The sequence below is a fragment of the Hypanus sabinus genome, chromosome 7, assembly GCF_030144855.1.
Source record: "Hypanus sabinus isolate sHypSab1 chromosome 7, sHypSab1.hap1, whole genome shotgun sequence".
Classification (NCBI taxonomy): Eukaryota; Metazoa; Chordata; class Chondrichthyes; order Myliobatiformes; family Dasyatidae; genus Hypanus; species Hypanus sabinus.
Window position 1 is genome coordinate 15,621,547 of NC_082712.1, and position 21,129 is coordinate 15,642,675.

At 48.7% G+C, this 21,129-nt stretch overlaps 1 protein-coding gene across 6 annotated transcripts in view; it reads left to right on the forward strand.

The window, feature by feature from the left end:
• Positions 1-291: 291 nt before the first annotated feature.
• oxct1a (3-oxoacid CoA transferase 1a) overlaps positions 292-21,129 on the forward strand; it is a 67,997-nt gene continuing 47,159 nt past the window's right edge. For 3 of the 6 annotated variants that reach the window (XM_059974256.1, XM_059974258.1, XM_059974257.1), the window contains exons 1-7: positions 292-514; positions 12,095-12,203; positions 14,698-14,788; positions 15,276-15,411; positions 18,858-19,007; positions 19,173-19,279; positions 20,629-20,689. In XM_059974256.1, coding sequence (XP_059830239.1) covers positions 452-514; positions 12,095-12,203; positions 14,698-14,788; positions 15,276-15,411; positions 18,858-19,007; positions 19,173-19,279; positions 20,629-20,689 — 717 coding nt within the window. In that variant the 5' untranslated portion in view covers positions 292-451. Of the gene's footprint in view, positions 515-10,620; positions 10,885-12,094; positions 12,204-14,697; positions 14,789-15,275; positions 15,412-18,857; positions 19,008-19,172; positions 19,280-20,628; positions 20,690-21,129 lie in introns of all 6 variants that reach the window. The other 3 variants (XM_059974255.1, XM_059974260.1, XM_059974254.1) reach the window with 3 other exon arrangements.

Here is a 21,129-nt window from a genome sequence, read left to right on the forward strand (position 1 = left end):
GGTGATAATAAAGTTGGGCGCCACTTGCGGGCTGCCCCAGCTGGGAATGTAACCCTGGTTTCGATGCCCGCGCTCTCCGCATATGCACTTTCTAAATAATTTCACATTCCCTGCCACTTGCAAGTTCTGATAATGGAATTTATAAAAATTTATTACGGTCGGTATTTTGCCTGCGCACACAGAACCTGCTTAAAGCTTCTGCGCCTGAGCTGGGGCTTGATTGACAATTTAAGGGTGCGCACCATTAAATGCCTCGCAAGCCCCTGAGCTGAACCAGAGGGCGGGGTTGTGTTGTTTTCGGAGGAGGAAGGGGCAGGTGGTTGCAAAGTGTTCGCTGCATTGGGGCAAGATTGCGGGCGGCTCGGCTTTAAGGCTTGTGCGCCGCTGCAGCTTTTTATAAACGGCCCGGCTCACTTCGCTTCTCGAATCATCTCGCTCTTGGGTTTCCGATATGGCGGCTCTGCGTGGCACGCTGCTGAGGGGGAGCCGGGGCATCTTTACCCCTTGGAGGCAGGTAAGGAGGGTGGCGGCTGCACCTGCGGCAGGGGCGGTGCGGGGCTGGGATGCCGGCTGCCCCACCGACCTGCTACCGAAACTGCTCCAGGGGGCAGCGGGAAGGGCTGGGAGATCCGGGGGGTTTGGCCAAGCCCCTCTGTAAAACACGCCGGGGAAATTGGACGGAAGTGCTTGCACTCCCCTCCCCACCTTTCAGCCTGGGTGCTTACCCCCCACCCCTCCCCACCTTTCAGCCTGGGTGCTTACCCCCCACCCCTCCCCACCTTTCAGCCTGGGTGCTTACCCCCCACCCCACCTTTCAGCCTGGGTGCTTACCCCCCACCCCTCCCCACCTTTCAGCCTGGGTGCTTACCCCCCACCCCTCCCCACCTTTCAGCCTGGGTGCTTACCCCCCACCCCTCCCCACCTGTCAGTCTGGGTGTTTACCCCCCCCACCCCTCCCCACCTGTCAGCCTGTGTTTACCCCTACCCCACCCCTCCCCACCTGTCAGCCTGAGTGTTTTCCCCCACCCCCCTCGCTGCAAACTTTTGCCCGTCTGCCTTGCCTCCCGCCCGGAGTCCGGGCTGAAGCTCCCCGGGAGCGACAGGTCTGTCCTTCGGCTCTGTATATGCCCAGCTGAACCACCCCCTCTGCTTACACAGTGCCCCTATACCCCCACGTATGGAGCCACATAGATGCACTTTGGCGCACAGGAAGGCTCTATGACACGCAGTCAAAACTGCCCAACGCACCACCGGCACCAGCTTGCCCGCTGTCAAGGGCATTTATACTGAAAAGGGCCTGTACCATCGTGAGCGATGGTACCTGGATCTATGACCGTGAACAGACTGTGTGCTCCACTCTCAAGGAATGAGGCCACACAGCATCTGGCAGGGGCACCGTACTGTTTCCCCAGCAGTGAGGGTGATCACCACCCCGTTCCCCATCCACCACTACTTTATCATTTCCTGTCAGACACTCCTGTGCCTGGTGTCACTTTATGGACATACAGTCACTCTATGTATATAAGCTCTCAGATGTTTTATGTTTATTTTTTATTTTTAGTGTTTATTTTGCACTGCATTATATCCCAAGTAACAATTATTTTGTTCTCTGTTACACGTGGCAGCTGAGGGCTGTTCTGCCTGTGTTCTGTGAAGGTGGTTTGGCTGTGATTGGGGTGGTCTTGTGCCTGTGCTAGCCCACTCACCTTCTAGCCGAAGACTCTGCCAGTGGTTCCTCCCACAGCTGTTTGTTCTCTAGTTTCCTGTTTCTGCAAACCATTGTGTCTTCATTTTGTCCCTTTTCCATTGAGCAACTTCCCCCCCCCCCCCACCTCTCAGACCTGAAGCGTCGACCATCCCTCTGCCTCCACAGAAGAGTTTTGGCCTGTATTACTCCAACGTTTAGGTTGTTGCTATGAATTCTGGTTCCTTCAGACTATTGTCTCCATCTCACCCCTTCCCCTCACCTTTCATACTGTCTACCTCCCCCTTTATAGTGCTCTTGCATTATAAATGCAGGCTGGTGTTTATGCACACTTTATTCCTTTTCCTCTGTGAGAATAATTCTGGGAATGAAAGGGTTAATGTGTGAGTTGCGTTTGGCTCTGGGTCTGTACTCACTGGAGTTTCGAGAATGAGGTGGGAATCGCATTGAAATCTATTGAGAAGTCTAGACAGTGGATGTAGAGAGAATGTTTCCTATGGTGGGGGAAGTCAGAGTACAGAGGGCACAGCCTCAGAGTAGAGGAGTGTCCTGTAGAACAGAGATGAGGAAGAATCTCTTCAGCTCGAGGCTGGCGAATCTGTGGAACTCGTTGCCACGAATGGCTGTGGAGGCCGAGTCATTGGGTACATTTAAAGCAGAGAGGTTCATAGTTGGTCAGAGTGCCAAAGGTTACGGAGAGATTCTGATTTTATCACGTTTGCATTGAAACACAGTGAAATGTGCCATTAGCGTTAACAACCCAACACAACACGAGGATGTGTCTCCACATATTCTGGCACCAACATCGCATGTCCACGATGTTCAGTAGAATGATGCAAGCAGCTCAACAAAGCCCTTTTCCCCTGAGACACATCGCCAATCCAGGACAGACCGCCTTCACCACCAGTCCTTGGTCTTGGATTCAAACCCGCAGACATGGGGCCTCCCAGGACCCCCTCAAAATCCTGACCTCCATGCATTGACCTCTGACCTTTGCACTCAGATGTCTAACCCTGGTACTCGTGGACCTGAGGGCTCGTGGAGCAGAAACAGCTTCCCCCCCTCCTTTTTCCCCTCTCTGCCCATCGCTCTGCCTGATCTCCATCTCCCTCTGGTGCTCCCCTCCCCCTTTCTTTCTCCCTAGGCCTCCCGTCCCATGATCCTTTCCCTTCTCCAGCTCTGTATCCCTTTTCCCAATCACCTTTCCAGCTCTTAGCTTCATCCCACCCCCTCCGGTCTTCTAACATTTTGCGTTTTCCCCTCCCCCCACTACTTTCAAATCTCTTACTATCTTTCCTTTCAGTTAGTCTTGACGAAGGGTCTTGGCCCGAAACATCGACAGTGCTTCTTCCTATAGATGGCCTGCTGTGTCCCACCAGCATTTTGTGTGTGTTGCTTGAATTTCCAGCATCTGTAGATTTCCTCGTGTTTGCTTTAGAAACTGCAGCTTTGTGAGTTATGGGCTAGTCGCAGAGCACACTCCAGTGCAGGAAGAAGCCCTTCATCTGGAAATCCAAAGCAACACGCACAAAATGCTGCAGGAACTCAGCAAGTCAGGCAGCTTCTACAGAAATAAACAGCTGATGTTTCAGGCTGAGACCCTTCTTCAGGACTGGAAAGGAAGGGGGAGAAACCAGAATAAGAAGGTGGGGGGAGGGGAAGGAGTACAAGCTTTTGGGTGATAGGTCAGGAGGTGGGGGGGGGGGAGAGCTGGAAGCTGGGACATGAAGGTGGGGGGGAAGAGGTGAAGGTCCGAAAAGAAGAAATCTTTTTTCTACCTTATCTATGTTTATAACTCTTTATAAACTACTAGGATGTCTCCCCTCAGCCTCTGCCACTCCAGCAAAAACATACCTTTTGTTCAACCTCTCTCTGTAGCACAGGGCCTCTCCAAGTAGCATCGTTCTGCAGAGTCTGTTGCTGAATAACTGTCTGCCCTGTGTCTTTTCTCTTTCTGTGTCACTGAAAGTTACTCCAGGGAGCTGAGTGAAGTCAAAGTGTTTACCTGAGGCAGTGAATCTATTCCCCTATCCTGGATTTCAGTCAGTGTCTCTGTGAGCACACTTTATTCAGACTGATTCCTGAATTCAATTTCTTGTCTTTCTCCCACAGTCTGTTCAGGTTGAGTGCTGGTGCAGTACCTCCTGCTTGGTGGTGAATTGGTTAATTATTGTTGCATCTACCGAGGGACAATGGAAAAACTGCTTGCGTGCCATCCATACATATCATTTCATTGCACGGGGCATTGAGGTCGTACAAGGGAACGTCAACAACAAAGTACAGACTAGAGTGTAGCACTTAGAGAAAGTGAAATGCAGCCAGACAGTACAGTGCAAAACCATGAGGTAGGCTGTGAGGTCTTATTGTGCCAGGGAATGTCTGATAACAGTGGGATCGAAGCTGTCCTTGAGCCCAGTGGCACAGGCTTGCAGGCTTTGTCTTCTGCCCAATGTGGGTGGAGGGAAGAGAGGGTGCCTGGGGTGGGTGGGGTCTTTAATTAGTTGGCTGCTTTACTGAGGCAGCAAGAGGTATAGATGGTTGATAACGGTAAGCCTGGTTTCCCTGATGTGACCATAAGACATAGGAACAGAATTAGGCCATTTGGCCCGTGGAGTCTGCTCTGCCATTCCATCATGACTAATATATTTTCCTTCTCAACTCCATTCTCCTGCCTTCTCCCCATTACCTGTGATATCCTGACTAATCGAGAACCTATCAACCTCTGCATTAAATGTACCCAATGACTTCGCTTCCACAGTTGTCCATGGCGATGAATTCCACAGGTTCACCACCCTCTGGCTGAAGAAATTCCTCCTCTCTGTTCCAAATGGATATCCTTCTATTCTGAGGCTGTGCCCTCTGGTCCAAGACCCTTCCACTATAGCAAGCATCCACACGATCTTGAGCTTTCAATATGCAATATTTCAATGTGCTATAACCTCTTACCAATTTGTTGCCGTTTCTTTCAGCTAGAGAGTTGCCACAGAATCTTCCAACTCGAGCTCCTATCCTCACAGCTCCTGCCCCGCCGAAGAGCGGGTAGGGTGCTCTGCTCATCTGAGAATCTTGTGAGGGGAATCTGCTCCTTGTACAGGAAGATTTGTATCGATTGTCCTCTCTCCTAAACTGAGGGATTATGTGTTCAAATCTGAATTAATGAGCTAACAACCAAAAGCACATGTTGACACTTCTCAAGAGATCAGATGATCTATCTGGGGGGGGGGGGGGGGTGCGCACGCGTTTCTATGAGTAACCTAGCCAGAAATTTGCATGCTAACTGCTCTGTACACTGAAGATAACCCCAGGCTAATGGTCTCTGAGCTGCCAGCCTCCTTCAATGGCTCAGGACTTGTCTCACTTTGATGTTGCTTTTCCAGTAATGTGTGAACAGGCAGTGATCACATATTACAGATCCGAGCTGTGTTAAACAGGATCTCACCTGAAACCACCTAGACACCAACTGATTGTTGCCTGTAATAACGCCATAAGACATAGGAGCTATTAGGCTATTTGGCCCATCGAGTCTACTCCGGCATTCAGTCATGGCTGATCCTTTTCTTTTCCCCTTCCTCAGCGCCAGTTCCCAGCCTTCTCCCCTTTGATGCAGGGTCCTGTCGAGCTCGGCCTTAAATATGTCCAACAGTCTGGCCTCCACAGCTGCCTGTGGTATTAAATAAAGTCACCACCCTCTGGCTAAAGAAATTTCTCTGCATGCTGTTTGAAATGGATGCTCCTTGATCCTGAGGCTGTGCCCTCTTGTCCTAGACCCCCCCCCCCCCCACCTTCCATGGGGAAACATCCTTTACACAGCTACTGCTTAGGCCTTTCAACATTCAAAAGGTTTCACTGAGATTCCCCCCCATCCCCATCTTTCTAACTTCCAGTGAGTACTGACCCAGAGCCATAATGTTCCTGGTTTCATCTTTGTGAACCTCCTCTGGACCCTCTCCAATGCCAGCACATCTTTTCTAAGGTGAGGGGCACAAAACTGTTCACAATACTCAAGCTGAGGCCTCACCAGTGCCTTATAAAGCCTCAGCATCACATCCCTGCTCTTGTATTCTGAAACTCTTGAAATGAATGCTAACATGGCATTTGCCTTCCTCACCACCAACTCTACCTGCAAGTTAACCTTTAGGGTGTTCTGCACAAGGACTCCTAAGTCTCTTTGCTTCTCAGATTTTTGGATTTTTCTCCCCATTTAGAAAATAGTCCACACATTTGTTTCTATTACCAAAGTGCATGACCATTCATTTTCTAACATTGTATTTCATTTGCCAGTTTCTTGCCCATTTTTCTAATCTGTCTCAGGCCTTCTGCAGCCTACCTGTTTCCTCAATGCTATCTGTCCCTCCAGCAATCTTCGTATCATCTGCAAACTTGGCAACAAAGCTGCCTATTCCATCATCTAAATCATTGATATACGGCATTTTAAAAAAGCACTCCCAACACTGACCCCTGCGGAAGACCACTAGTCACTGGCAGCCAACGTGAAAAGGATCCTTCATTCCCACTCGCTGCCTCCTTCCAATCAGCCAATGCTCTGACCATGCCAGTAACTTTCCTGTAAGACCATGGGCTCTTAACTTAGAAAGCAGCCTTGTGTGTGGCACCTTGTCAAAGGCCTTCTGAAAATCCAAATATACAACTACCACTGCATCCCCTTTATCTATCCTACTTGTAATCTCCTCAAGGAATTCCAACTGATTCATTGGGCAGGGTTTCCTCTTAAGGAGACCATGCTGACTTTGAACTTGTCCTGTGACACCAAGTACTCCATAACCTCATCCTTAACAATTGATTTCAACATCTTCCCAACCACTGAGGTCAGGCTAACTGGTTTAATTTCTTTCCTGCTGCCTTCCTCCTTTTCTTACAGTCGAGTTGCGTCTGCCGTTTTCTATTTCTCTGGCACCATGCCGGGGTCCAATGATTCTTGGAAGATCATTACTAATGCCTCCACAGTGTCTACTGCTACCTTTTCAGAACCCAAGGATGCAGTTTATCTTGTCTGGGTGGTTTATGTACCCTTGGTCTTTCAGCTTTTTGAGTACCACCTCTCTTGTAATAGTGACTGCACCCACCACTCCCTTCAACATCTGGCACACTACTCGTGTCTTCCACAGTGAAGACTGATGCAAAATACGAATTAGTTCATCTGCCATCTCCTTGGCCCATTATTATTTCTCCTGCCTCATTTTCTAGTGGTCCTATATCCACTCTCATCTTTCTTCTATGTTCTACATACTTGAAAAAGCTTTGTTCCACTTTGTTATTGTTTGCTAGCTTACTTTCATCTTTTATCTTTTCCCCCCAATGACTCTTCTAGTTGCTCTCTAGGTTTTTAAAAGCTTCCCAATCCTCCATCTTTCTGCTAATTTTTGCTTTGTTGCTTTCGCTTTTACATTTGATTTGACTTCCCTTGTCAGCCACGGTTGTACTATCTTGCCATTTGAGCATTTCTTCACTTTTGGAATACACATGTCCTGCACCTTTCTCATTTTTCCCAGAAACTCGCACCATTGCTGCTCTGCTGTAATCCCTGCCAGCAGCTCCTTCCAATTTACTTTGGCCAACTCCTCTCTCATACCACTGTAATTTCCCTTACTCCACTGAAATACTGCTACATCAGACTTTACTCTGTCCCTATCAAATTTCAAGTTCTGCTCAATCATATTGTGATCACTGTCTCCTAAGGGTTCTTTTACATTAAGCTCCCTAATCACCTCCGGTTCGTTACACTATACCCAATCCAGTTTAGCTACACCTGCTCGTTAAAGCAAATATCTAACCAGCCAATCCTGTGGCAGCAACACAGTTCACAAAAGCATGTAGACGTGGTTAGGAGGTTCAGTTGGGAAGCTCCTTCAGCAACTTGTTGACCACTTTCCTGTTTCTGCACTCAGTGACTCTGACTGTCTTTCCAGCTTGTGAATATTTTTACAACCCCACATAACACAGGCGACTACAGTTGTGTAGCAATTAGCACAACGCTTTACAGTGCCTGTTATCACCAGCTGAGTTTAATTCCCTCCGCCGTCTGTAAAGAACACGCACTAAATGCTGGAGGAACTCAGCAGGCTAGGCAGCATCTATGGAAAAGAGTAAACAGTTAATCTTTAGAGCTTAGACCCTTCTTCAGGACTGGAAAGGAGGGGGAGAGTTTGGAGTAAGAAGGTGTGGGGAAAGGAAGGAGTACAAAGTGGTAGGTGAATCGGGTGGGGGGGGGGGTGGTTGGTGAAGCAAAGAGCCAAGAAGTCAATTGGTGAAAGAGATGAAGGGCTGGAAAAGGGGGAATCTGATGGGAAAGGATCGAAGACCCTGGAAGAAAGGGAAGGGGGAGGAGCACCAGAGGGAGGCGAGGAACAGATTCTTGCTCTCTAAGAGGAGTTTGCACGTTCTTCCAAGACTGCAAGGGTTCCCTCCGGGTGCTCCATTTCCCTCCCACTTCCCAAAGATGTACGGATCAGGGTTGGTGTTGGAACCGTGGCGACTCTTGCGGCTGCCTCTCGGCGCGTTCTGAGTCTGTGTTGGTTGTGAATGCGTTTCACTGTCTGTTTCAATGTACTTGTGACAGATAAAATTAATCTATTCTCTGAGCGAGGGTCAGTGCCTCCTGTGGAGTATTTGCTGAGTGTTATAACTCAGTACTCTAATGAACTCTTGGAAGCCTTTGTGAAATCTCTCTCTGCAGTAAGGATTTAGATTATGCTGTAGTTTAATCTGGGTTATCAGTCGGAGTGGGACAATCGTTTGCTGGCTGGTTCCTTCATTCATTAATTTACAATGTACTCGGTAGTTACACAGTGATCTTTGCTGGCACCTCCCCTCACTCTGCGCACACACCTGTATTTAAAATGCTTGAGTCACACCATCTCTAAGGCTATGTGTTTAGTGTTTAACCTTTTACTTCATGAACGGTCTTGTCTGGGGACGCTGGAAGTCTCTCAGTGTCTCCGAAGAGCATGTACACATTGTCGATCTGGCCACCGACGTGGGGGGGGGGGGCAAGGCAATCTGTCACACGGGGCCTGCGAGCCTCCCCTAACCTCTTGCTGCCGTTCAGTGGATTTTGCAGGCTTGCACTCCTCCATTTTCTCTGCTCTATGTTCCTCTCAATACATCTCACAAGCCCTGACCCATTACTGTCATGATGGGGGCACGGGTGCATCAGGATTGGGGTGTGCAGACTGGGAGACAGCTGCTTCGTGCAAGGGTGTGTATTAAACGTGTCAAAAATCGGCGAAAACTGCAAGATTTACAAAAAGAGATCAGCGCCCTCTCTTAAAACAATATATAGCCTCATATTTTGTCTGGTGTGAAGATAGAAAAAGATATAAAAGCTTTCTATCTTTCTCTCTTCCCCCCCCTCCTCACCATCTTTAATCACCCACAAAGTTAACTTAAGACTGTGCATGATTTGGAATATGGTGCACCCCACAATGAATGTAGTTACACCCACAACGTGCTGGAGCAACTCGGCATCTATGGAAAAGTGTACAGTCGACGTTTCGAGCTGAGATCCGTCAGTAGGACTGGAGAATAAAATGTTGAGGAGCAGATGTAAAAGGTGGGGGAGGGGAGAGAGAAAAACTCAAGGTGAAATGTGAAAGGGGGAGGGTTGAAGTAGTTGCTGAAAGAGATACTGGGCTGGATAAGGGGGGGGGGGAGTCTGATAAAAGAGGACAGAAGGCCTGGGAAGAAAGAAAAGGGGGGGGGGGGAGATGAGCACTGGAGAGACGATGGACCAGCAAGGACTTAAGGTCAGAGAGGTGATGGTGGAGAGGGGCGGGAGTCACTACCGGAAGTTCGAGAGGTCAGTGTTCATGCCATCAGGTTGGAAGCTACCCAAACAGAATATAAGGTGTTGTTCCTCTAACCTGAGTGTGGCTTCATCATGACAGTGGAGGAGGCCGTGGATAGACATATTGGAATGGGAAGTGGGCTTAATTGGATGGCCACTGGGAGATCCTGCTTGTTCTTGCAGATGGAGCGTAGGTGTATCCTTTTTTTTTCTGGCTTCCTCCTTCCCCTACCCCCCACTTCCCTCCCCCCCCCCCCCCCCACCTCCTTTTAAATCTACTCCTCAGCATTTTTTCTCCAGTCCTGATGAATTTGTGTGTGTTGCTCGGGTTTCCAGCATATACGGATCTCCTCTTTTTATGAATGTAGTTGTAATCATAAATGAAGTATCTCCCTTAAGTATCATATGCAAACAATGTGTACACATTTACACATCCCCATTGTGGAATATCCCACCGTCTATGTCAGGAAAGCACCATAAAGCCATCCCATTATAAACATGTACTTGGGGGAAGACATTGAACTGTGTGAACTCCACAGAATTACAAGAGAGAGTGAATGAGTGTGTGTGTGTGTACAGAATGCATTTATCAAGCACTCTCTGTCACAATGATACACAAGCCAGGACAACAGTACATATGGAGAGCACTCTGCTTTACAATGCCAGTGACCCATCTTTGCCCCTTCTCCTGTCAGTAGAAATGGTTCTGAGTCTATCTCCTGTGCGCTACATGCATTTTGAATTATGTTTCAATTGGTAATATTTTGTTTTATATGCTGTGTGTGATATAAGCTTTGAGGGTGCACCATGGTCCAGAGGAACGTCGTTTCATTTGGTTGTACAATAAACTTGTATGACACAGGCCATTCAGCCCATTGGATCCAGACCAGCCCCCAGAGTTTCAATCCCACTAGCTCCACTGATTAATTATCCCCATCTTCCAGCACTAAGATGAGTTACAGGAACCTTTCATCACGTCTTTGGGATGTGGGTTGAGACTGGAACACCCAGAGAGGAGACGATGAGCGGTTAGTGTAACTGTTACAGCGCCAGCGATCACGGTTTTGTTCTGCAGCTGTCTGTAAGGATTTTGTATGTTTTCCCCCCTCAGCCTTTACTATCCATGTACCTGTCCTGCCTCCACCACTTCCTCAGGTTCCTATTGAATCTCTCCCCCCTCCCTCTCCCTTTAAACCTGGGCCCTCTCGTCCTGGATTCCACAGTCCGAGTGGAAGACCGTCCACACTCACGCTCTGGATACCTGACAAACTGATGCACCTGCTGCTCTGCTACTGCCTAAGGAGTAAAGACCCACCCGGCCTCTCCCTGTAACTCAGCCGCGCCAACATCTAGTAAAGATGGAATACTGATGCAAGTGAGTCTTTATTTACACCTGTATCTGACCGTGTGTGGTGCACATGGCTATGAACTCTTGTCCATTTGTCCCTCCCCACTGACCTCCCTGTCTCCCTCCTTTCATTTATTTGAGATAAGTGGTACACCAGCCCCTTCACCTCTCCCTCATCACCATTCAGGCCCACAAACAGTCCTCCTAGGTGAAGCAACACTTCACCTGAAAGTCATTCAGGGATGTCTATTTTATCTGGTGTGGCCTCCTCTGTGTCAGTGACACACATCATAGATTGGGAGACCGCTTTGTTCATGTACCTTTGCCCCGTTCGCTGAAAAAAAAGGTATTTCTCGGTGGCCTCCCATTCCCATTCTGACGTGTTGGTCTGTGGCCTTCTCGACTGACGTGATGAGGCCACACTCAGGTTGGATGTGTAACACCTCGTATTCTGTTTGGGTGGCCTCCAACCAGATGGCATGAACATTGATTTCTCTGACTTTGGGTATTTTTGCCCCCTTTTCCCTCTTACCTTTCCTTTTCTACCCAGCTGCCTTTTACCTCCCCCAGTTTCACTCTTTCCCTTCCTTCCATGGTTCACTCTCCTCTCCTGTCAGATTCCTCCTTCAGCCCTTTACCTGTCACACCTATCACCTGCCAGCTTCTCATTTCATCCCTCGTCACCTACTCACCTTTCCCCTCCCCTCACCTGGTCACACCTATCACCTTGTACTCCTTCCCCTCCCCCCACCTTATTATTCTGTCGTCTTTCCCTTCCCTTTAAGGTTCTGATGAAGGGTCTCAGCCTGAAACGTTGACGGTTTATTCCTCTCCATTGATGCTGCCTGATGCTGTGTGTGTGTTGTTGTTCTGGATTTCCAGTTCCTACAGAATCTCTTGGTTCTATAGTGAACCTCACTTGCCTGTGGTTATCTACGCTGTCCATGCTTACAGAGCTTTATACCATGTGTGTTGCTTTTTCCCAGTCCTGGCAGTGCAGAGCAGGTTCCCCAACCTGGGGTCCATGGACTCTTGGTTAATGGAAAGTTGGGAACTGCTGTTGTAGAGGATAATTCATTCCGTGCCTCATCCCTGCCCCAACAGTTTCTGACAGGACAGTGCCCAGTCCTTCCCCTTCTCGGTAAGGCACAGTGAGAGTGTCGGGTAATAAGTTGGCCTGGAATGTGAAGGGTTTTTAGCAATCACTCACCCCGTCCCGTCTGTTTCCTGTTCTCAGGGTTGCAGCTGTTTCTTCTCCACTAGCGCTCAGCGGCCAACCAAGTTCTATGATGATGCCGAGGCTGCTGTGAAAGACATTCCAGATGGTTCTACGCTACTGGTGGGAGGTGAGGCACTCTGGTGTGTGTGCTCTGTGCTTGGAATCCAGCTAGCTGTGCCGTAATGCTTTAGAGCTCCTGTGATGAGCAGTTGGGCTCAGTTCTTGTCAGTGTCCGTAAGGAGACTGTGTGACCACGTGGGTTTCCTCTGGTTCCCCCCCCCCCCCCCCCACATGTTCCAGAGCTGTGCAGGTTAGTGTTGGAAAGTTGTGAGCATGCTGCGTTGGCACTTGTGGGCTGCCCCCAGCACATCCCCGTTGGTTGTTGATGCAAGCTTCGCATGTTTTAATGTACAAGTGGGAGAAATAAAGTTGGAGAAATTTGGCAGGTCAGGTAGCATCTGTGGAAGGAAGCAGGCATTTACATTTTGCGTTATGATCCCTCTTCTGGACTGAGAGGATGTGATCTGATGAAGGGAAGGAGTGGAGCAAGAGTTGGCAGGTGATGGGTGGATCTAGGTGAGGGGGGGATGATAGGCAGATGGAGGAGGGTTAGTGGGATAGTGTGTGTGGGCTGGGAGGTGAGGGTGATGATGGGCAGATGGAGGAGGGTTAGTGGGATAGTGACAGGCTGGGAGGTGAGGGGGATGATGGGCAGATGGAGGAGAGTTAGTGGGATAGTGACAGGCTGGGAGGTGAGGGGGATGATGGGCAGATGGAGGAGGGTTAGTGGGATAGTGACAGGCTGGCAGGTGATGGGTGGATCCAGGTGAGGAATGGAGAGTAGGAATAGTGACAGGGACTGGGAGGTGATGGGCCCAAGGTTACAGAAGGCTGGGTATAGTGGAATCAGATGGGGGGTGGTGTATGGAATATAAGGAGGGGAGTGTGGTGATAGGGGAGGAATCAGTGATGGAGGTTGGTGTAGCAGAGACTGGGTAGATTAATAGGAAGAGAGGAGGGTGCAGAGATGAGAAATGGTGTTGGAGGTGGATGGGTAGATCAGGAGGACCTGAAGAAGGGACATGGGGGAGGAGGTTACCAGGAGTTGGAGTGTGAGGTGTCCGGGTGGGATGTGAGGCCCTCTTCCTCTGGTGTTTTGTGTTACTGCCTATGGTGAATGTTTGAGACAGACAGACTGTACTGTGACTCACACTCAATCTGTGTAACGTTCTGCCTCAGGTTCAAGTCTGAGAATTATATAGCAGCAAAGCAGGCCATTTGGCCCACTGTGTCTGTGCCAGCCCGCAGTTACCTGCCCATGCTAACACGGAGTATTGTGAGAGTTCCACCACCCTTTGCATTCCAGATATGAAACACTGTCTCAGTGGGGAAAGAATTCTTCCTCCAGTCCCCTGTACCCACTGCTCATCTTACACCCATCTTCTGAAAGGAGTTCCTCTCAGAACAGTACAGGCCCTTTGGCCCACAGTGTTGTGCTAACCTAGTAACTTACTCTAAGGTCAGTCTAACTCTTCCCTCCCACATGGCCCTCTATTTTCCTGTCATCCATGTGCCTATCTGAGAGTCTCCTAAATTCCCCTAATGTATCTGTCTCTCCCACCACCCCACACACCTACCACAGTTTAAAACAAAGTACCTCGGACGTTCCTCCCCATCTACTTTTCTCCATCCACATTGAAATTACGCCCTTCCCCCATTAGCCATTTCTGCCCTGGGGAAAAGTCTCTGTCTTTACCTCTGATCTTACACACTCAATAAATCTGCCTGGAACTTTTACCATTAATGTGACAGTACTTATAGGTCGCCATGTACTACCCTCCTTCAGCCCAAAGAGAAAAGCCCTTGCTACCTATCGGGTAGTGAGGACGTTCTTCGATATCTTCCCGAATCTCCTTGTAATACGTCTATCAGGTCAGGTCCCCCTTGACCTCTTACTCTCCAAGGGAAGCCCAGTTTCTTCGTTGTGAAACACTCTAAACTGGGAATCTTCCCTGCACCTCCCTAGTGCAAACACATCGTTAGTGTGCTGAGCAGAACGGAGCACAGTATTCCAGCTCTAAATATAAAGTTGTGCCATAGCCCTTCGGCCCTTCTACACTACCCCACAGTTCATTCAGTATGCCACCTTCATCTCCTTGTCTACCTGCGCTGTCTCCTTTTAGGATTGACATTAGCTTTGTCTCCTGTACACTGAAATGCCTCATTTGCGCCAACAACTGGGATGTGCTTAGGGCTGCCAGCAAGTGTTACCACGCTTCTGGCACCAACGTAGCATGCCCAGAACTCACTAACCCTACTGTACGTCTTTGTCCTGTGGGACGAAACCAGAGGAAACCCATGTGGTAATGGGGAGAACGTACAGACTCCTTGCAAACAACAATGGAATGGAGCCCAGCCTGCTGGTACTGTAAAGTATTACACTAGGGATAGGTGCACATTGTCCCTTAACACTCCACATTCTTTCAGGATTATACTCCATCTGCCATTTCTCCTATCTAACCAATCTTGTACCTTGGCCTCTTCCATGTGAGAGCCGGATAAATTCCTAGCGTCCGTGGAAAAGGTGAACGGACTCCATTCTGACCTGCTCTCTCTATTAGGCTTTGGGCTGTGCGGAATCCCAGAGAACCTCATCGGTGCCCTGCTGAAGACTGGCATCAAGGGAATCACGGCCGTCAGCAACAATGCGGGGTGAGTCCGCCACAGTGCTTCAGGATGGAAGGAGGTGAATGAGTTAGGGGGGCTCGAGGACGATAACTGAATGGGTCCGGCGGGGTGGGGGGATGCTGGTCCAAGCTGAGGCTGAGCAGTGAGAGGCAACAGGAGACCTCCACGCAAGGCACTAGAACACGGGTAAACCTGGGCAGTGTGTGAACTTCTCACAGATGGTGCTGAATCTTGGGGAATTCTTTGTTATGTAGGAGCAAATTGGGCATTTGGCTTATCGAGTCTGCACTACCATTCCATTATGGCTGATGTATTATCCCCTTTTAATCCCATTCTCCTGCATTCTTCCTGTAACCTTTGACTAATCCAGAACCTATCGAGCTGTGCTTTAAATATACCCATCGACTTGGCCTCCACAGCTGTCTGTGGCAACAAATTCCAGTTTCACACCCTCTGGAATTCACGGCTGATTGTTGGACCTCTGACCCTCTTTCCCCAAATGTCTCTGCAGAGTGGATAACTTTGGCCTGGGGCTTCTGCTGCACACCAAGCAGATCAAGAGGATGGTGGCGTCCTACGTGGGTGAGAATGCGGAGTTTGAGCGCCAGTACCTCAGCGGAGAGCTGGAAGTTGAGCTGACGCCACAGGTGAGAAATGTAGGAGTGATTCCAACATTGTCTGGTTGTGCCCCTGGAGCCTGGGGCATGTTCTCTACACCCATCCCTTGTTACCCATGTCTCTTACCCTGGAGCCATTTTAATTTAACTAATTAGAACCATAGAAAACCTACAGCACGATACAGGCCCCTTGGCCTGCAATGCTGTGCGGAACATGTCCGTACTTTAGAAATTACCTAGGGCTAATTAATTAGTTTAGAGCAGGGGTGGGCAAACTTTGTGACTTGAGGGCCACAAAGGGTTCTAAAATTTGACAGGGGGGCCGGACCAGGAGCAGATGGACGGAGTGTTTTGGTAATACACCTCATAAGAGAAAATAAAATATCATGGGATATGTAGAAAACATGTGCTTTAATTTCAATTGAAAATGAACAAATACATTACAACAAAATATCTGTCTTTGAAGTCCCATGGTATTTAGCTATTTATTGAAATGTCTTTTAAAACACTGAAAATTAAATGAATAAAATACAGCTTTTTTTAATAGTAACAGTTATTATTTTAAAGCACTGAAAATTCTGTTATCCTTCAAGATATTATCATCACTCTCCTCCTGACTGTCTTTATTTCAAAAACAGTAGGAGATGCAGGTCTACTTGTCCTGCTCCTTCTTATTCAATTGTCCCCTGTGCCAAAACTCAACAACGACCCGCACAATGACAGAACAGTGAGAGCGCGCCAATATGCGGAGCTCTGTGCTCGCAAATCCCCGCAGGCTATCTCCCTTAGCCGGAACGCTGGCTAATTGTGAGCCGGTTCGGATGTGCCAGGAAATGGGTCGCCACAAGGTCACAAAGTAAAGCGCAAATGTGGAGTAATACGCTGCACCTCAACAAAGGTCAATGTATATAGAGTGTGTCATCTATTGGGAAGACGCCAGAATTGCGGGGAAAAAACGTTAACAAGGTTTATTAATATAATTTCATCAAGTTCTGCGGGACAGATTAAAAAGCTTAACGGGCCGCATATGGCCCGCGGGCCGTAGTTTGCCCATGCCTGGTTTAGAGATACAACACAGGGTAGGCCCTTCTGACCCTTTTAGCTGTGCCACCCAGCAGCCTCTGATTTAACCCTAGTCTAATCACAGGACAATTTACAATGATTAGTTAACCTACCAACCGGTACATCTTTGGACTGTGGGAGGAAACCGGAGCACCCAGAAGAAGCCCACACAGTCACGGGGAGAATGTACAAACTCCTCACAGGCAGCTTCGGAATTGAACCTGGATCATTGGTACTATGAAACGGTTTACAAAGGTTGTAGGTGTAGTGGATAGTGAGGAAGGTTTTCAAAGCTTGCACAGGGATCTGGACCAGCTGGAAAAATGGGCTGAAAAATGGCAGATGGAGTTTAATACAGACAAGTGTGAGGTGTTGCACTTTGAAAGGAAAAACCAAGGTAGAACATACAAAGAAAATGGTAGGGCACTGAGGAGTGCAGAAGAACAGAGGGATCTAGGAATACAGATAAACTTCCCTAAAAGTGGTGTCACAGGTATATAGGGTCCTAAAGAGAGCTTTTGATACATTGGCCTTTATAAATCAAGGTATTGAGTATAAGAGTTGGAATGTTATGGTGAGGTTGTATAAGGCATTGGCAAGGCTGACTTTGGAGTATTGTGTGCAGTTTGGTCACCAAATTACAGGAAGGATATTAATAAGGTTGAAAGAGTGCAGAGAAGGTTTACAAGGATGTTGCTGGGACTTGAGAAACTGAGTTACAGAGAAAGGTTGGCTAGGTTAGGAATTTATTCACTGAAGCGTGTAAGAATGAGGAGAGATTTGATAGAGATATATAAAATTATGATGGGTATAGATAGAGTGAATGCAAGCAGGCTTCTCCCACTGAGGCTAGGGGAGAAAAAGAACCAGAGGACATGGGTTAAAGGTGAAGGGAGGAAAGTTTAAAGGGAACATTGGGGGGGGCTTCTTCAGGCAGAGAGTGGTGGGAGTGTGGAATGAGCTGCCAGATGAAGTGGTGAATCCGGGCTCACTTCTAACTTTTAAGAAAAACTTGGATAGGTACATGGATGAGAGGTGTGTGGAGGGATATGGGCCAGGTGCAGGTCACTTTGACAAGGCAGAAAAATGGTTCGGCACAGCCAAGAAGGGCCAAAAAGCCTGTTTCTGTGCTGTAATGTTCTATGGTTTTGCTAACCACTACACTACTGTGTTCTCCGCACTCATCCCATACCTCCTGATTCCCTCATTATCCACGTCTAGAGTATTCTGAGTGACTGACTCTGTGGTAGAGAGTGTAACCGAGTCACCACCCTCTGTGTAAGCAGTTTATTCTCCTTGTCCTCTGTGGCCAACTCCCATCGCTCAAGAACCAAACTGATAAATTTAGGTTAAACTAGTTTATTACTACCAGATGTAAATTGATTAACTTTATTTCACATGCTGACCATTGAGATAATTTCATCACAACAGTGCACTGAGTGGAAACAATAATGGAATGCAGAGTAAAGGGTTACGGAGAGTGCAGTGCAGATAGACATAAGGTGCAAGGTCTTGAGGTAGATTGTGAGGTCGAGTGTTTCATTGTACAAGAATTTTGCTCATTGGTTTCAGCAGCGTAGAGCACGGGCTCAAGGAGAGCTTCTGTGTTTTCAGGCTTTTGTATCTTCTCCCTGATGGGGGGAGGGGGGAAGAGAATGTCTGGGGTGGGTGGGGTTGTGATCGTGTTGGCTGCTTTACTGGGACAGAAGTGCAGACAAGGTCCATGGAGGGACCGCTGTTCTCAGTGGAAAGGGTTCCCTTTCTACCAGTCCTGCACTGTGCACTGAACTGTATGGTGAAGTCTGTCGCTTGTATCAAAGACCAACTCAGTCCGCGGGTGTGCTGGGGACAGCTCCCTTGCCTCCCCACCTGAACTTTCAGCCTCCAGCTGATGCCTTCAAACCTCTCAGTTCCTCCCCTCCGAGGATTGCTAGGTTTGACTACCCTGCTGAAGTTAATGAAATAACCCATAGCAACAGGTCTGACCTTATTTATTCCACTAATTACAACCTCAGAAACAACAATGCCAGCAATCTTGTTGAGCCTGATTTCCAAATGGTGAAGCGATCTGCAGGGGTGACACTCTACAGATGGGAGGAGTCTGTGCCTCCCAACCCCGTCTGTGAGGAGTACGTGTGACAAAAACAAACCCAATTACCCTTTCACCAGCTTGTGCTGACCCTGCCCAGTCTGTGAACACTTCATTAAGAATAGTTCCCTGCTACTGATGTTGTGAACAGCTCTGTGGTTCCCTGGTTTTCTCCCTCCCTCCTTCCTTGAATGGTATGGTAATGCTTGCCTCCCTTCAGTGTGTGAGAAAACATTCCCGAGTCGGGGGCAATTTGGAAGGTGACAGTGCATCCACTTGGTCTGTGTTCGGGTGACCCCTCCTGACCGCCTGTTTGTCCCCACAGGGAACTTTGGCCGAGAGAATCCGAGCTGGAGGAGCGGGTATCCCAGCGTTCTTTACTCCGACAGCGTATGGCACACTTATTGAAGAAGGTGGCGCCCCCATTAAATACAATAAGGATGGCAGCATCTGCATAGCGAGTGAGCCCAGAGAGGTAGGGGTCTTTTCACTCGAGTGAACCTCCTCCAAACCCTTTCCAGTAACAGTATATCCTTTCTTTGATAACTGATCAGCATACTCCAAGTACGGTCTGCCCGACTTACTAACCAAGCCTTGCATTACATCCCCGCTTTTCTGGTTTGATGGTGTTTGTTCCCAGGTGCGGGAGTTTAATGGCCGACACTACATCATGGAGAAGGGAATCACTGGCGACTTCGCCCTCATTAAGGCTTGGAAGGCTGATCGAGCTGGCAATGTCGTTTTCAGGTAATCTTGCCCGCAGCTGCAGTCTCATTTGTGGTGAAGCAGCTGGCCAGGCATGGTACATGCAGGAAAATAAATGCAGGCACCAAAAATCTTATTGTAAACAAAACGAGTGCTTTGACTGATTCATTAACTCTGGTTCTCAGCATAGAAATAGGCCCCTCGGCCCATCGAGTCTGCACTCTGTTACTCTAAATCCCACAGTAAACACATTTTATTCTCCATGTTGGCATGCCACAGTAGAGTAGCGGTCAGTACAACCCTGTTACAGCTCAGGGTATCCGAGTTTCCGAGTTCATTTCCTCCCCCCCCCCCCCCCCCACCCATCTGTGAGGAGTCTGTGAGTTTTCTTCCCCCCCCCCCATCCGTGAGGAGTCTGTGCTCCCCCCCTCGCCCCCCATGACTACATGGGTTTCCCCAGGTGCTCCGGTTCCGTCCCACAGTCTGCAGATGTACCAGTTGGTAGGTCAGTTGGTCGTAGATCGTCCTGTGATTAGGCTGGGGTTAAATCGTTGGGTTTCTGGGCAATGTGGCTCAGTGGGCTGGAAGTGCCCTGTATCGTAAATAAACATTCCTGTCAGTTCTTGCTGTATTCTCACCCCATCACACAAACGGCTATTTAACCCACTGGCTTGTTTATCTTTGAGATTGTGGAGCAAACCAGAGCCCTGGGGGAAACCCACGGGTTCTTGGGGAGAATACGGACAGTGCTGGGGTTCAGGGTTGAACCTAGGTCTCTGGTGCTGGGGGAGGAGTTGGGGGGGGGCAGCTCTCTGAGCTCTCCAGAAATATAGCCTTTGTTTTCCCAATTTTCCAGTTTTCATTGAACTCCATGGCCATTGCCGCGATGGAGTACGGATCGTCCTTCTCTCAGACAGGAGTGCAGACTTCAGAATTGGGTTCCATATCACCGGCATGTGCTGTGACATTTGTTGTTTTGACCCAGCAGTACATTACAATACTTAGTAATAAAAAGTATAAATTACAGTAAGCTATATAGTGTAAAAGAAAGCAAAAAAAAATTAAGTAGTGAGGTGGTGTTTATGGACTTGTCTGTTCAGAAATCTGGTGGTGGAGGGGAAGAAGCTGTCCACGGAGTGTGTGTCTTCAGACTCCTGTACATCCTCCCTGTTGGTAGTGATGAGCAGCGGGCATGTCCTGGGAGAGGGGGGTGGTTATTGATGGATGCCTCTTGTTTGAGGCGTCGCCTTCTGAAGATGTCCTCAAAGCTGGGGAGACCAGCCTGCTCCGGGTTTCTCCTGCTCAGGATGACCATTGCTGTGTTTCACTCCCAGTCCTTGAGTGCTGGAACTTGTTATACTGGTCTAATACTGATCCTTCACCTCTTCCAGGAAGACGGCGCGCAACTTCAATCAGACCATGTGTAAAGCTGCCAAAGTGACCGTGGTGGAGGTATGTCGGTGCTTGTTTATTGAGGTGCAGTGTGGAATAGGCCCCTCAAGCTGCACTGCCCAGCATTAAACCCCCGGTTTGATCCTAGCGCAATGACAGGACAATTTACGTTGTCCAATTAACCTACTATTTGGCAACACCCACAATGCAGGAGGAGCTCAGCAGGTCAGGTAGCATCTATGGAAAAGAGTACGGTTGACCGTTGACTATACTCTTTTTTTTTTCCCCATTGATGTCGCCTGTCCTGCTGAGCTCCTCCAGCGTTTTGTGTTACCCCAGTGAGACAGCGACACGCCTGTCCTAGCTTGTGAAGTCGGCTCTGACGGACTGGGCGGATGAAATCTACAGTGATTTCCAGCATCTGCAGATCTTCTCTTGTTTGCGAACCTACTCACTGGTGAGTCCGGGAGGAAACCGGAGCACCCGGACACACATTCCCC